Here is a 16,304-nt window from a genome sequence, read left to right on the forward strand (position 1 = left end):
AATTAGATGTTGCAAATCTAAATTTTCTGGTTTCTCTTAAAATCATAAGATAGGGTTGTACCGGACTGTTAACTTTGCTAGAGCAAAAAATTGTCTGCAGCTGAATGGAGGCAGCCACCTTGGATGGAATACGTGACCTCTAATTGCTCACTGGCTTGCCTCATTTGTTTGTAATCCACCTCTATTCTATAATCATTCAAGCTTGCTACCCCTGCTCTGGTGCATTCTCTAGTCTTCCTCATTTACCCTTTTACCCTCTATCAAAGGTAAGTGTTTTTCTCTGTCCACTTAGTCACAGAATGGCAGTATCCTTGGTTTTTCCCTGACTCTTAGGATAGGGTCTTGTGACAGATAACAGTAGCCATAATCCAAAGTTAGTTATATTCACTCACTCATTCAACAGATAGTTGGATTCTTACTGTGAGTCAAGCACTGGGGATACAGCAGTGAACAAAATAAAAGTGCCTTAAGTCTGCTTTGATATGCATGAAAATCTGGGTATCTTTGAACTGGATCTGTTCTCAAGTATTCATACTTTTTTCTGAAAGCCTTTATGATAGTTGCTTGTTGTGCTTTCTCAACCCTGCCAATATTCTGAACCCTTTTATCCTTGAGTCCTTCCTCTAATCCCACTGCTAGAATTTCCTGCTTTCTATGCTTTCTTACCAGGGAGTTGCTGTATCTGTCAACTCCTGGCTATTGCTTCTTCTCAGATCAACCATTACATCTTGAATATTTAATCACAGCTCACTTACGAGAACCAAAAATTCTACATAGGAATTCACAAAGCATTTATTAAACAAAAATCCCCACCTGTCAAAATCCCTTCTTTCTTCTAAGAATGTTCCCCTCAAGTTACTGCCTATTTGTCTTTTGCCTTTCAATAGTGATGTTCTCCTAAATGTAAACTTATTCACTGTTAGTACTATTTTACTTCTCAGTGATCAAACCTCTGTAGGCTGATCCCCCTATTTGATTTGGTACTATTTTTGTGACCTTTACTGATGCTCTTTGGGTTTTAAAATCTATCGTCCTCTTTTTATTTATTTATCTATCTTGAGAGCATGAGTGGAGGAAGGGTGAAGAGAGAGAATCCTAAGCAGGCTCCATACTGTCAGTGCAGAGCCTGACATGGGGCTTGATCGCTCATGACCTGACCTGAATTCAAGAGTCAGATGCTTAACCTACTGAACCACCCAGGTACCCCTAAAATCTATTGTCCTCTTAACCCTCATCTTAGTAGACTTTGACCATTGTGTGATCTGTGCAAGTCCCAGTGAGTCTGGTCCTGTGCTAGGGGCCAAGGGGTACCTTTTCAGTCTTTTGGAAGTTCCTCTTATTTTTATAAAAACTGAATATTTAAGATACCGATTTTAATTTTTCTCTCTCTCTGCCTAGTGTTTCATTCCTAAGACTGCAACCATTGTTCTTTCAGATTTCAACTCCTAAGATTATTCTGTAGCATTTGCCTCTGAGCACCTCTTCTTTTTCCTTTGGCCACTGGGGCAGTGCTTTCTTCATCCTTCCAATATGCAGATCATTCCTTCTTCACTCAGACTGTAGTCCCCTGAGGTTCTTCCCCCCGACCCCCCCCCCCCCCCCCACACACACATTTTGTTACCTGCCTTGGTGATCCTACCTGTCACTTAGAATCTGAGCATTGCCTGTCTACTGATACGGAAATCTAATTCTTTCTCTGAACTCCTGCCTTGTGTTTGTTTTGACTTGTTCATGAGGATCTCACATTGAAATTCAAGTACAAAAAAAGAATTTATCTTCCGCAAGCCTTTTTTTTTATATTCTAACTAGCTGTGTAGGCCAAAAACAGTATATTGACTCCTGTTTGTCTTTCACACTCTTGCCCCCTTCAAACTAAAGTAGTCTTGACTCTGCCACCGTCTAGGTGTCTGATCGGTTTCCTTTTATTCCTGCTGCTTTGGATTAAGGTCTTCTCTGTACCAATGTATTCAAAGTATCTTCCATGAAAAGTGCATTGTCTAACTGTCCCTCCTAATCTCTTGGCACAGAATTCTAAGAAAAATAAGTAAAACTTCATCCCTCAGCTTAAAAGCCATTTAACTCCACATTGAAGACAGATGAAATTTGTACTTGGAAAAATCTGGTACTAGAGAAATAATGCAAACACATCGGAGTGCTGGTCTGTCCAGAATACTCTGTGCTTCCTTTTTTGCTTGAAATGGCAGCTTGTGAACCAGTCCCCTGTAATGCTTATAATCAGTTCTACTCTCCCTTCTTTACTTTTGGACTTTGGGTTCTCTTAAAAGAGTTCTGCTTCTTTGAGACTGCATTTTTGCCACAGTGAGTGACATTTGATAGAAACCAGAAATTAATACCTTCAGCTAGGACTTGTCGGATTCCTGCTTTTCTGTCAGTAGTAACAGGACACTCCAAATCTATAAAACTCTATGTCAAAGTATTTTTAATGTAAAACGTATATGTAGCTAATATTAAGTGTATTGTTTAATGTATGCATTTATAATGCTTAACTGCTTTCACAGTTTTATAAAACAGTGGTCACTATTTATAATATGAACATTCATGGACTCCAGAGCTGTTATCCCTTGTCTATCTTTCCAGAAATTTTCACCGTCTCCAAATCTCTTAAAATTAAGCTGTCCTAAAATACGGTTCTGTTCTTTGCATTTAACATTAGTGATTTCTGTATTAATAGATGTAAATCTATCGTGTTTAAGTGGCTATTTGATCTATTACATGGATATAAGGTGGTGTATTTAGCCAGTTCTTTGTTGATTGTTAGGTGGATTGTTGGCAATGAATATTCTTGTACATATGTCAAAGTTGGATTTTAAGCCTTTGTCAGTTCCTTGGAGTGTAGCATAGAGGTTAGAACCACAGGGTTTGTTCTGTGCTCCGTTCTTCTGACTAGCTGTGTGACTGCACCAATTACTTAAGTTGGTACATGGTCTTTCCTTGTTCCAACCTTCTTTGCCCAGTGGTTTTTCCACTGGCTTTCAAGCCAGTCTTAGTGTGGTCCCTAAGATTGTACGTGATTTCCCATCTGCCTCATTGATCTTGTTAGCTATTACCCCCTCTTCAGTGTCTGTTCTGGCTTTTCTTAAAGGTATCAGATAAGCACCTATCGTCTTGAGGCCTGTGTGCTGCCCTTTTTTTTTTTTCTTCTTTTTTTTAAAGGTTTATTTTTGAGAAAGAGCATGAGCGGGGGAGGGGCAGACAGAGTGGGGACAGAGGATCCGGATTGGGCTCTGCTCTGACAGCAGCGAGCCTCCTGTGGGGCTCGAACTCCTGAACCCTGAGATCACTACCTGAACCGAAGTTTGACTTTCAACTGACTTGAGTCTCCCACGTGCCCTGGGGCCTATGTGCTTTGTAAGCCTACTTTCTAAGCCTCAGATATTTGTATGGCTGGGTTTATTTTGTTTTTCTTTTCGTCTTCAAATGAGATGTTAACTCTTCTGAATCCTTCCCTTTTTTTGTTTTTGCTTTTTTTTTTTATTCCAATATAGTTAATCTACAGTGTTATATTACTTTTAGCCCACCTTTTTTCATAGGATATCCTAACATGTGAATAATGTCTTCCATGGTGGAAGATAAGCTCCACTGGAGGAGGACTTTGTCTCCTTTGTTCATGCCAAGACAGTACCCCCCAGCACCTAGAACAGTGTTTGGCACTTAGTAGGAACTCAACGGTGAACACTTTTGAATAAATAACCAAAGGTGACTTAACTGCTCTGGGTTCGTTTCTTCCATCTGTGCCAAGTTTTTTAGGGTTAAGTGAGACAAGCTTGCAGAGCTCTTAACAGTGTCTGTCGCATATTATACATAGCTTATTAATCAAGGTATCCTCTTATATACCAAGAAGTGTAGGCTTTTATTCTGTTCTTCAGATGCTTTTAGGTGTGGTTCTTTAGGTATGAGAACATGACTGTGGCATTTGTAATGTTTTACTGTTTTCCCAGAAATGTAGAAATTTGCTGAACTCTTAATGCCTTACTATGTGCTAGTCACAGGTCTAGGGGCATTTACTCATTAACTCATTTAATCTTCAGTCATATAGGTGTAATGTTTATGATGAATAAATTTGAATTTCATCAATGTTAATTTCTTTATTTTAGAGTGGAGTCATTTTTAAAATTTCATTTTTTAATTTTTTTGATGTTTTTATTTTTGAGAGAGAATGCAAGCAGGGGTGGGGCAGAGAGAGAGGGAGACAAAGAATCTGAAGCAGACTCCAGGTTCTGAGCTGTCAGCACAGAGCCCAACGTGGTGCTTGAATTTGTAAACTGCAGCATCATGACTTGAGCCGAGGTCGATAGCTTAACCGACTGAGCCACCCAGGTGCCCCTAAAATTTTATTTTTTTTTAACTAAGCTCTGTACCCAACGTGGGCCTAGAACTCATGACCCTGAAATCAGGAGTCTCTACCAACTGAGCCATCCAGGTGCCCCTAGAGGAGAGTCATTTAATTTGCATTCAGTTTTGAGATCAGAACATTTAATGTATCAGTTTTCCTGCTCTTCTCAACAAATGCTATGAGCATGATATGGGCACGTGAATCTGCTCTTCCTGCAGTTGGTCTTATTTCCTTAGTGCATCTCATAGTACATGCAACTAATGTAGAGTAGCATCCCTTTAATTTTCCTAAGGAAAATTTGGACTCCTGATTTTTTTTTTTTTCTTTATGCACTCACTGGCTTTAGAACCTAATCCCTTCATAAAATGCTTCTATGTTGTCATAATTCTTTCATGTGGTTTCTCATTTGACTCCTTTTAGAAAAGGTAAGTTTCATTAGCAGTATAATTCTTATTAGATCATAACTATTAAGCAAATTTCAGAATACTTTGGTTGGTGTTGGAGGCATTGCAAGTATCCGGGTTGATAATCACATCTGAAACCTTTTGCAGTACTCACCTTGTTCAGCCTCTTGCCATTTACTAAAAGACTGAAAATTACCAAAGGTGATCGTGGTAAAACATAGTTGGAAACTGCTACAGTCAAGGTTGGCTAGAAGCCTGGATATAGCAGCCCAAGTCTGCCAGTTACACTGTGGTGAAATTTGTAGTCCCTGAACTATATATTTCTCTGTCCTTGGGAATTAACAGATGACAGACCTTACTGGGTTCTTTTTTCAATATAGAAATTGTTAAATAACTGTAAGAATATAAAGAGTGTGATGACCCCCCACTCCCCCCCCCCCCCCCCCCCCCCCCACCACATGGCCCCAACAGTTAGGTACCTGTGGCCTAACTGTGGGCATTCTAATGTCTCTATCTGTGGCCTCTTCTCCCTTCCCACTTTGAAGCAAATCTCAGTTCTTGTACCCATAAATAGATCAAAATCTTAATTTTGATATTGGTGTTACAGTAAAATATTGGTTTAAATTTTGTCATTCATCTTATAAATCTGCCAGGGATGAGAAGACCATTTTCCACCCAGTTAGGTGGAATCCTTCTGCTTTAATGTAACACTTTGGCTATTGGGGAAGGAAGAAGTTCGGTGGACTTAATTTTGCTAAAGAAAATAACAAATTTTATCGTGTGAAGGATCATTTGTTCTAGAGACTTCTCACCTTAAAGCTGCCTTAGTTTTATTTTAGCCAGTTGCAAGGATTAAAACTTTTTTTTTTTTTTTTTTTAACTTTTGATCTATAGGAATCCTATGAAGATGGTTGTGAGGATTATCCCACTCTATCAGAATATGTTCAGGATTTTTTGAATCATCTCACAGAACAGCCTGGCAGTTTTGAAACTGAAATTGAGCAGTTTGCAGAGACTCTGAATGGCTGGGTTACAACAGATGATGCTTTGCAAGAACTTGTAGAACTCATCTATCAACAGGTAGGTTGGCTGATGGCACGGGTGATCATCAGATAGCTTCCTTGAAGCCCAAGGGTGGTGTTGCTCCTTCAGGGAGGCCAGGTTCATGTTTCCTGGCTTCCACACTCCTTAACTCTTTAAGGTTCTTGGGAGCTCTCAAGTCTCTGTTGTATAAAATCCCTGTAGTGGGGATCTAGGGCTGGAGCCAGACTGGAGATTCAAGGCTCTGTACAGTCAGTCAGAAGGAATGTTAAGATATTTACGAAGAAGGCTAGGTAAGTATCCCACCTTTTTTCCATCCCACTCTGTTTCTAAAGGATCTGAAATTAACTGTAGTTCTTTTCTCTTAGGTGTTGAATTATATAGCACTTTTGGATTAAGAGAAAAAAATCATGGGAGAACTTTTTTGCCTCAAAAAGGAGTCATTTAAAAAAACCCATAAAACACTGTTGAGTCTTAACATTAATGCTTATATCTTAAATTTCCAAGGATTTACATCTTAATTCCGTAATTCTAGATTGTTCACACAAAGTTTAGTTTTGATCCTAGTGTATTGATCAGTGATACATTAAAGCTATTTTAAGGGGGGCAACTAGATAACACTAGATTTTGAAGACCAATTTAAGGGCAGTGTTTGAAACTGACCAAAAACAGTGGGAGGGGACTAGAATTATAAACACAAGTGTTATTTAAGTCATTGCTTGAAAGAGCAACTCGAATTTGGAGTATTTGGAAGGGTGATCATGGTGGCCGGTTAATTTGGAGTATATGGAAGGGTGATTATGATGGCTGGATAATTTTCATCCTACTTAGTGTTTCATTTGATTGCTTTTACAATTGGTTCTGGGTAGTTCGTGGACCCCTTGGTATTACCTGGCAACTCTCAGGTTTGGTACATGCCTGAGATTTTAGGAAGATAGAATTGCTCTATTTGTCCTCATACCTACTTTTGGCCTCTAGGTAGATTGCAAAGGATAGAAGAAAATGGAGAAATTATACTTGAAATTGCTTTTCTGGTTTCTCTTCTGTTTTAGTTTCAGCACTTCATAGGCTGCCTGGTTCTAGTTCTTCAGGGCTGGACAAAAGGATTGTAGCCTGACAAACTGCAGTTTTTGTGATTGTCTCAAAGCCAGTTCTTAGAATATGTATTACTTAAGTTTTGATACTGTGTCTGTGATACAGGTTTTTACTTGTTTTTAAATTTCATTGAGGGAATGTATAATAACAGAAGGCCTGTTATAAAAATGGCAGATTAAACCTACATATTCAACTTTGATTCCTCCCCTAATACTGCTAAAATGACGGGATTTTTAAGAAGCCATAAGCCTGTAGGGGCTGAGATGAGAAGAGATGGAGACTAGAAAGCAGGTGGGTGAGTGGTAACTGACTTGGCAGATCTAAAGTTGAATTCCAAGTCAGTGGGGAAAACTGAACCCCCCCCCCCCCCCCGATTTACTGAGTAGAGCCTTTGGAAAGCTCTAGGACAAGGTTGGAATGAGACTAAAAAGATTGCTTGGAAATCTTTAAAAAAGAGAGACCCTCTCCCTCTTTTTGCACTGAGTAGCCAGTGTGAAGTTTTATTGTAACCCTTCTTGAGAAGTTCTTGAAGGGAAGTACTCCACCAAAAAGAATTAAGCCAAGGACAAAGATGTAGAAACTAGGAAACTGCATTTTAGAGGAGCGGCTAAGTGTATTATCTAGATGGTGGTGAAGGAGATCCCAAGATGATGGCCAGGCTTTGCTGGTCTAGGGCAGAAGGCTCCAGGCATGATTCCTGGTAAGGTGAGCATAGCTGCTGTGGTTGAAGATGTTAAGAAACTTAAAAACTTGTAAGTTTAGGGGTAACATCAATGAGACTTAAGTAAAGAACAGTGTAGAAAAATTAAGTCCAGGGAAAACAAAGTTGTGTAGGAAAGGAGAAATCTGTGTTATGTGGTCCAGCCATAAATGGAAACACAAAACCAATCAGATCATGGTATAACGACATTGGTAGGTGGAAAGATTGGCAAATAGCAGAATGGAGTGGTGTTACGTGAATATCCAGTGAAAACTGGATATTCCTTTTCCATGGTGGGAAACTCGTAAGAAATAATAACTAAACCGAAATCCCGGAGCATGGAGATACAGAGGTTGAAACCTTTTCAGCTGAAAGAATTGAAAGTGGTTGTCTGTGGAGTGTAAAGGTGAGGTGTAGTGGGGAAGTATGACATTTAATAACAAGCCTTGTAGAGCTTCTTGCCTTTTAAGTTCTATGTGATAATTTTAAAAGTAAACTAAAGGAAAACCGGCAATGTCCATAATGGGAAAAGTATGATTTTTGAATTTCAAGTCTTCTGTGGTACCAGATATGCATACGTGATCTCAGGAGAACCCAGTCTGTCTGCTGTGATAACAAGGGTCCCTTGTGAGCAATGAAATAATTAGAAATAAAAAGATCTAATTATAACATAGTTACTGTATGCTAGGCAATGCTAAACCTTTAACATGTAATGAATTAACTCACTTAATCCTCCATGGTTGCAAGGTATTACTCTTCTCCCTTATACACATCTTAACAGAAGTTAAGTGACTTGTCTAAGATTTACCACAACTCTGTAAGTAGACTCCGTATCGGGTCAGAGAGGCATCAGACCATCCGTTACATCTATACTCTCTGGTTAATTACTACCTTTTGTAACCTTGGTCGAGTCCCTTAGCCTTTTAATGTGTTACCTAATATTGGGTAGTAAGCTATGTTGTCTCTACTGTTCTTTAAAAGCTGTAATTAAAGTTAAAACTTAGTTTCACATAGCCATAGCAGTACTATCTTCAGTACATAGTGTCTTGCACTGTCTTAGTTTTTGGAAGAGCTTCTCATTTCCTCTTTACCCCAAGTGTTTTTGGAGTACTCTTTAAGTGTTACTCTCTCGTACCAGGTACCATTTATCACCTCTCCTAGGAATCAAGCAGAAGCCCATGGAGGGTAATTGATGTCCAAGGTCTCCATGCAGGCCTGGGCATGTTGTTCTGGACTGCTAGATGCCAAAGTTTCTGCTATCCTTGCCCTGAAAAACACCATGAAAAAGAATCGTTTGGCAAATACTCTTATTCATAATTAGCGCTGTGCAACTGAACACATGTATACATCCTATGCAAAAATTGGCTAGTATAAAGAGATCTTCTTAATTTGCTTTCTGGTAACCTCAAGTAAATTGTGGAGAGAACTTGCCTTAAACATTTTCCTTTGTTCTTGTTCTTGGTATGAAGTTGGGAGGGAGCGTTAACTTAATTTCTTTACGCCAAACAATAAAGACTTGTTCATTTGTATAATGTCAGTTTTAGGGGTGGAAATGTTTTTCTTTTCTTAGAATGTTGCTGTTAAGTATTTGCATTCATAACAATGTATTTGTGTTACAAAAAACTTTTTTTCTTTTTGAAAGGCCACATCTATCCCAAATTTCTCTTACATGGGAGCTCGCCTGTGTAATTACCTGTCCCATCATCTGACAATTAGCCCACAGAGTGGCAACTTTCGTCAGTTGCTGCTTCAAAGGTCAGTGTGAACATATGAAGTTAAAGGAAAACTTTAAACATACTAGAATTTGACGATTCTTTTCTAAAGACTGTATGTATTATGGAAAGTTGCAGGGGAAGTTAGGGTGGACCATTCTTATTTGTATTATAGTATGGTTTGTACTGTTAAAAATTTATAGTCCCACATATCAGTCTCTTTTTTTCTGTAATGATCTCTGCTTTTGGTTTTGTGCTTAGATGGCCCTTCATGTTCCAAGATCTTAAATATGATCACTTATGTATTTCTTAGTACTCTGTACTTTCAATTTGAATAGGTTCTAATTGCCACAGGCTGAACTAGTTTGAGTTTTATCCCTACCATTTTTAAAATGATCCATTTCCTTACTGATTTAAACTGTTAACTTCCTTAAACTACATCCTAATATTTGGGTTTCATTATATTCCATTTGTTACTTGTTCTATTTTTATTATGATACTATTAAAAAGCTCTAGTTTTTTAATACCTCTTATTAAAAAGCTCTAGTTTTTTAATACCTAGTATTAAAAAACTCTCCTCCCCGTAGTTTTTGGGTAGAGTCCTTTGCTATTCTTGCATGCTGCTTTTCTCCAAAGAACCTTAGAATCAACATGTGAAATTACATAAATCTTTTTGGTATTACTAGATCTTTTTGGCATGACTTTGAATTCATAAGCTAATCTAAGGAAACATTTTCTTATTGGAATCGTTTTATTCAATAACAGGGTTGTCTTCAAGTTTATTACAGTTAGTCCATTAGTTCTTTAAGGATACTTTTAATGGTTGCAGTGTATTCCATAATTTGGTTAAATTGCACTGGAACAGAATAAGGATTCCAAAAGTGACTCCAGAGACTCTTGAAAATAAGGCTTTTCATGAAGGTCCTACTTCAAATATGTATGTAGAAGGTAAATTGTGCTGCTGACAACTGGCTAGCCATTCATTGGGGGTAGAAAAAAGATGGGTTCCTGTCTACACCAAAATATATTTCAAATCTGTAAAAGACTCAAAAGTGAAACACTAAATACTAAGAAACTAACAATTAAATCTTAGGTCTTGCTTAAAAGGGCTTTACCAACCTATCCATAAGTCCTAAAACAAAAGATTAAACCTAATTACATATAAATTATAATATGGGGTGGGGAGGAAGGGTCCTAAATTTATATGAAGGAAAGAAAACACATGGCAGTGAACTCATTGATATGAAAAGAGGGGCCTCTTAGGAATGAGTAAGAAAAAAAACATTATTTTAATAGAAATATTTGAAATGGCTCTGAATAGGTAAAATTTTTGGGAAAATATAAATGATAAAATTCTAAAAACCTATTTAGCCTTAACCTGTATTTATAGCTCCTGGAAAGATATGAAAGTGGGCACTTCTAGGAGCTTGCATGGCAGAAAGGCTGGCTTCTGTTCCTGTGGACTGCTCGCCCCTGGCTGTACGTTAAAGTTACCCAGAGATTTAAAATAGGGCTGAGACCCTGTCCTCATTGGAAGTTCTGATGTAATTGGACTGAGGTGGAGCCTTGGTTTTTTAAAGCTCCCCAAATGATTGTAGTCTGTAGCCATGGTTGAAAACCTCTTCTGATTCTCTTGACTCTACCCGAGCTTGGAGGTTCCGTAGTACCGTGTTAATGTCGGAGAAATTAACGTAAGCGCTAATCCTTTAACAAGTGAAAAGCAGGGCTTGATTCTGTTACCTAACTTAGAAATATATACATATTTAGGAAAAAAGAAAAGTTACCTTCATGGCCGTTATCTCTGGGTTGTAGTGACTTTATTTTTTATATTTTTCTGTTTTTAACCTTTCTGAAATAAGCATGTATTGCCTTTAATTAGGTCTTTAGCCTAAAAAGATTAGTTTAGAGGTGTGGGTTGTTTTCCTCTAGATAACCATTGCTGCCCAGGGGTACGAATTTACCTTTGCATATTCATTAACATATCTTAATGTATAATAGAATAGTCATTGCACTTAGAAAACAGATCATTTCCTCGAAACTCCTACCTACAAGGTCATAAAAGGAGAGTAGCCCACAAGGTGTTTGGATAACTGGCATTAATTAGCTCATCCTTTCCATTATTAAACGGGGTGTTTTATTTAGAGATATCCCAACTTTTGTTCTGATGAGGAATTAATGTTTAGAGAGTAACAAATATCTGACTCAAACGAAATGTTGCTCATTTAATGTAGCTTCTAAGCTATAAGTCATATAGACACGATAAACTGTACTGGGTTTATGGTTGATTCACGGGCTGATCCAAGGTAAATCTTGGTAAGCAGTGACTTTTTTTTTTTTAAGGGAAAAAGAATTTTTTTTTTTAATTTGACATAGCCAAGCTAAACTGGTCCCTCATACATAGAAGCCATTCAGTCTCCATAAACCCCTACTTCTGTCCTTAAAAGAACTCTCAAAAAATCAGCTTTATAAAACATGACTTTCCTAGAATTTTTCACCACCTTCTCAAGAGAGATAAGAAAAAATATTTAACACCAAATTGGTAAACATTTAAAGTACATTTTAAAAATCCTTTTAGTAACAACAGACACCATAATTCACTGACATGGGTTATGACAGGTTTATTGTGATTGTTTTAGATAACTTCTAGGATGGCAGATGGGCCAAGTGGAAGGGGGCGGTGGGAACAAAGCAAGGGAAACTAAGTTATTTGGCTCCTTTTGGTCTCTGGGATATTGAGACCAAATTCATTGCTTTCTGTTTCTATGTGAATTTCAATTGGAGACTTTTCATTTCTCTGATTTGTGTAATGGAGGTTAAAAGGATAATGGGCTTAATAAAAATTCATTGTATTTTCAGTTGGGGACCCATCTATACATGTTTCTTAAGATGTGTTTTAAAGTTCATATATTCAGAATAGAACATTTTACAGAGATAATTTGAGTAAAAACAGTGCTTTCTTGACAAAAAGACTAGAAGACAAAGGTGAGGCAGTTTTTCTTTGTGGTGCCAATACACGATGAACCTCATGAAACCTGTGTTGCCTAAACAGTTGACAAAATAAACGCATCAGTTTCTTAAAGCTAGGAATGTTAGTATGAAAAAGCACTGCAAATTCCAATAAACAGGAACACTTCTTATCCTAAAAAATCAGGATTGTACTTACCTCTTTATTGCTTGTGAACAGTGAAACCAACAGATGGTCGTCTTGTTTGTACAAAAAACAAAGCAATGTGAGATTATAAAAGGTATATCTTCATTAGGTGTCGGACTGAATATGAAGTTAAAGATCAGGCTGCCAAGGGGGATGAAGTGACTCGAAAACGATTCCATGCATTTGTACTCTTCCTGGGAGAACTTTATCTTAACTTGGAGGTGAGGACAAAGTTTGTTGTGTTTTTTTTTTTTTTTTTTTTTTTTTTAAGTACTGACAAAACCTGAGAACATAAACTGACCTTGGTAAGGAATTTGTATTTGCGTTACACCTTTACGACATTAAGGATGAAGTTGAAGAGGGGCTAGGGGAGAGAAATGACTCCGTACCTGCAGGCAGTGGTGTGTGTGTCTTAATGGAACGTCTGTAATGTTTGTTTCTCCTGTTTGTGAGGAGGGTGTTGGGAAGTAGTTACTGGGAATTTTAGTCTTTGTGTACTTTTGGGAAGCCGTGGTTTCAATGCAGATTTAAGCTTTTGAAATCATACTTTCTTGAATCTTCACGCATTTCGTATGTGGACTTTAGATGGTGGTTCACAAGCAGTCTGTATCACACAAAGCTTTGAGTTAGAAGTGGGGACAGGAGAATTTCTGGGGGTTTTTCCTACCCAAATTCACCCAGAATTACAGTTCTTGGTCCCATTTTATATATGAATCTTCCACATAAAATGCATTTATCTGAAGTATAACTAAACAAGTTTGTGAATTGGTGGTATACTTGAGTACGTGCTTGTACTAGGCAACTAAGTGCTGAATATTACTCTGTAAAGGATTTGCTTTTTTGATTAGTTAATCCCATATATGGGTTATACCTGCTTTAACTTTGAAGACTTAATCCTAAACACCACTGAAAACACCCACGAATCCACTATCAAATGTGCATCTGTTAGTGTATCTAATAGGTCTCTGTCCGATCTAGTGCTTAATTTACTATCCCTTTTTACCATAGATGGACATAACTTTTAAAAAAAATCTCCTGCATTAATCTTTTTCAGTTTAATTTTTATATAAGCCAAAATAAGAGCACTCATCTAAAATGTGCTGTAAGGGGCGTCTGGGTGGCTCAGTCAAACATCCTACTCTTGAATTTAGCTTGGATCATGATCCCAGGGTCGTGGGATCGAGCCCTCTTCAGGCTCTGTGCTGAGCATGGGGCCTGCTTGGGATATTCTCTCTCTCAAGAGAAAAAAAAATGTGCTGTAAATGAAGAGTCATTTTAAGAATGCTGTTGAGTGTTTTACCCGTGTGGAAGTAATGATGCTATGTCTGTGAGAAGTGTAAATAAAGAAGAGGTATGGCTCCTGAGTCTGAGTTTCTTCTGGCTGGAGAGCTAAGACACTTAGACCATTCTGATGCCAAACAGTATTTTTAAATAGTCTAAAAAGCAGAGTTAAATGCTGCATGTTCCAAAAAAGGTGGTATCTTAATAGAACAGAGAATGTTTTATGAAACAATAATTTATATAGGAGGCTTAGATTATCCTGATCATATGTATGATAAATGAAAATTTTTACCTGTAGTTTTCGGTTTACCTGTTTTTTTTTTTTTTTTTTCTTTTTATTTTGAGAGAGTGTGTGCAAGAGTGGGGGAGGGGCAGAGAGAGGAAGAGAGAATGCCAAGCAGGCTCTTTGCAGGGCTGGAACAAAATGTGAGATCATGACCTGAGCTGAAATAAGCATTGGACGCTTCACCAACTGAGTCATCCAGGCATCCCTGTAGTTTACTGGTTTTATTAGAAGTTTTTGGTTTTTATTTTCTTTTCTGTTTATTTTTGAGAGAGTGAAAGCAGGGGAGGGGCATAGAGGGAGACACAGAATCGGAAGCAGGCTCCAGGCTCTGAGCTGTCAGCACAGAGCCCGATGCGGGCTCCAACCCATGAACTGTGAGATCATGACCGGAGCCAAAGTCGGACACCTAACTAAGCCACCCAGGCACCCCTATTAGAGGTTTTAAATACATGTAAAATAAGTCTAATTTTGTGAAAATACCAGAGGATTTCTGTTTTTTATATTGTTTAACTGAAAACACTTATTTTGCCAACATACCGGACCATTCACTAATCTGTAATATTTTGGCATGGTTGCTTTTCATTTTCTTTCCCAAAAGATCAAGGGAACAAATGGACAGGTTACAAGAGCAGATATTCTTCAGGTTGGTCTGCGGGAGTTGCTGAATGCCCTCTTTTCCAATCCTATGGATGACAACTTAATTTGTGCAGTAAAGTTACTGAAGGTAGGTTTGACTTCTGTTTCTCTTGAAATTCACTGTTCTACCCCATTTGTATATGATTCAGAGGGCGGAAAGTATGCATAGTATGCGTGTGAATTCAAAATTAAGTTTCTACTCTAAAATGTTGGCCTTTTGGTTTACTCTTGAATTTAAATATTGGAAAAGCAGCATGTACTGTTTTTTTTAATGGAATAATCCAAATGTAGAAGCAAAAATGGAAGTTCTTCACCCCCATCTCTAAATTTCCTTTCCTTCCTTTCCCATGTCTGTATGTGTTCCCTTATAAATAAGATCTTTATTCCTCTTTCTGACTTGCTTTTTTATGATCTAACAAAGATCTTTGGCACAGAAGATTTACCTCTTGAATCACTTCATCTCCATATGTGCAGTTGTTTGTGTAGGTTCAGTTCCCACACAAAGAGTGGGTGGGCCAGTGAGCATTGCATCCTTAAATTTGATGAATGTCAAATTTCTCTTCTAAATACTAAACCATAGTACATTCCTACCAATGGTGAATGAGTACATCGCTTTCCCCATATTCATATCAATGATGATCCAACTGGTCCTAGTTTCTGTTTTGTCATGGGTAATGAGTATAAACAAAAATTTCATTTTATTTTGCATTTTCCTAATCATTGGTGAATTTAACCATTCCTTCATGTTTGTTAGCCATTTTTGTTACGATGAATTACCTGTGTATATCCTTAACTCACTTTTTCATGAAGTTTGTATTTTTGTTAATTCAGAGTTTCTATACTTGCGTATTTCAATAAGTGATATGTTGATTAAAATCTTATCACCTATTTTATTCATACAGGGAGTATACCATATAGTCATGGACACACAAAACCTATGATTGAGTTTCTCTCCATCAAGAAAAACAGAGGGTATAGAGATTTCCTGCCTGTTAGATGGTAGAATATAATTGGGAATATTTAACTTGCCAAATGTATTTTGTTCAAAGAATGCTTGAACTGCTGCTGATACTTCTTTAGGATTTCTGTACTTCCTTGAATTCCAAATCTTACTGATGCCTGCTTTTTTAGTTGACAGGGTCAGTTTTGGAAGATGCTTGGAAGGAAAAAGGAAAGACTGATATGGAGGAAATTATTCAGAGAATTGAAAATGTTGTCCTAGATGCAAATTGCAGCAGGTAGGTAGATGGCCAGTAGATCTCCATTTCTTTTTCTGTGGGGTTTTTAATCTGCTATATATCATCAGAAGAATTAAAATCTTCTAGAGAAAGGTTTTCTTTAAAGATATCTTACGCACGGCTTCTGCTTACCTAACCATTTTTGTTCAGTTGTGTTTATAAATGGAAAAAGATAAGATTTTCCTGTGGTAAGATAGGAGTCCATGAAAAAGTAAAATGATTCGGACTTTAAATTATTCAGTAAATACTTTGGTAAAGTACTGGAAGTCCAGTGTAAAGTCCAGAGGCATAAAAATGTGGAATGGCCACTACCTTTAAGAACCGTATAGTCACAGATGGAACAAATATCAAGACTGCTTAAAAAAGTACAGGAAACATCTAGAAAATCAAAGCACTTGGATATACA

The 16,304-nt window shown here is 37.6% G+C and overlaps 1 protein-coding gene across 4 annotated transcripts in view; it reads left to right on the forward strand.

Moving 5' to 3' along the window:
* The window catches only part of PAIP1 (poly(A) binding protein interacting protein 1), a 35,886-nt gene that overhangs the window by 4,830 nt on the left and 14,752 nt on the right, over nt 1–16,304 (forward strand). For all 4 annotated transcript variants that reach the window (XM_042950383.1, XM_042950363.1, XM_042950357.1 and 1 more), the window contains exons 3-7: nt 5,653–5,838; nt 9,237–9,349; nt 12,567–12,678; nt 14,623–14,748; nt 15,792–15,898. In XM_042950383.1, coding sequence (XP_042806317.1) covers nt 5,653–5,838; nt 9,237–9,349; nt 12,567–12,678; nt 14,623–14,748; nt 15,792–15,898 — 644 coding nt within the window. The remainder of the gene's footprint in view (nt 1–5,652; nt 5,839–9,236; nt 9,350–12,566; nt 12,679–14,622; nt 14,749–15,791; nt 15,899–16,304) is intronic.

Source organism: Panthera leo, chromosome A1 (assembly GCF_018350215.1).
Source record: "Panthera leo isolate Ple1 chromosome A1, P.leo_Ple1_pat1.1, whole genome shotgun sequence".
Lineage (NCBI taxonomy): Eukaryota > Metazoa > Chordata > Mammalia > Carnivora > Felidae > Panthera > Panthera leo.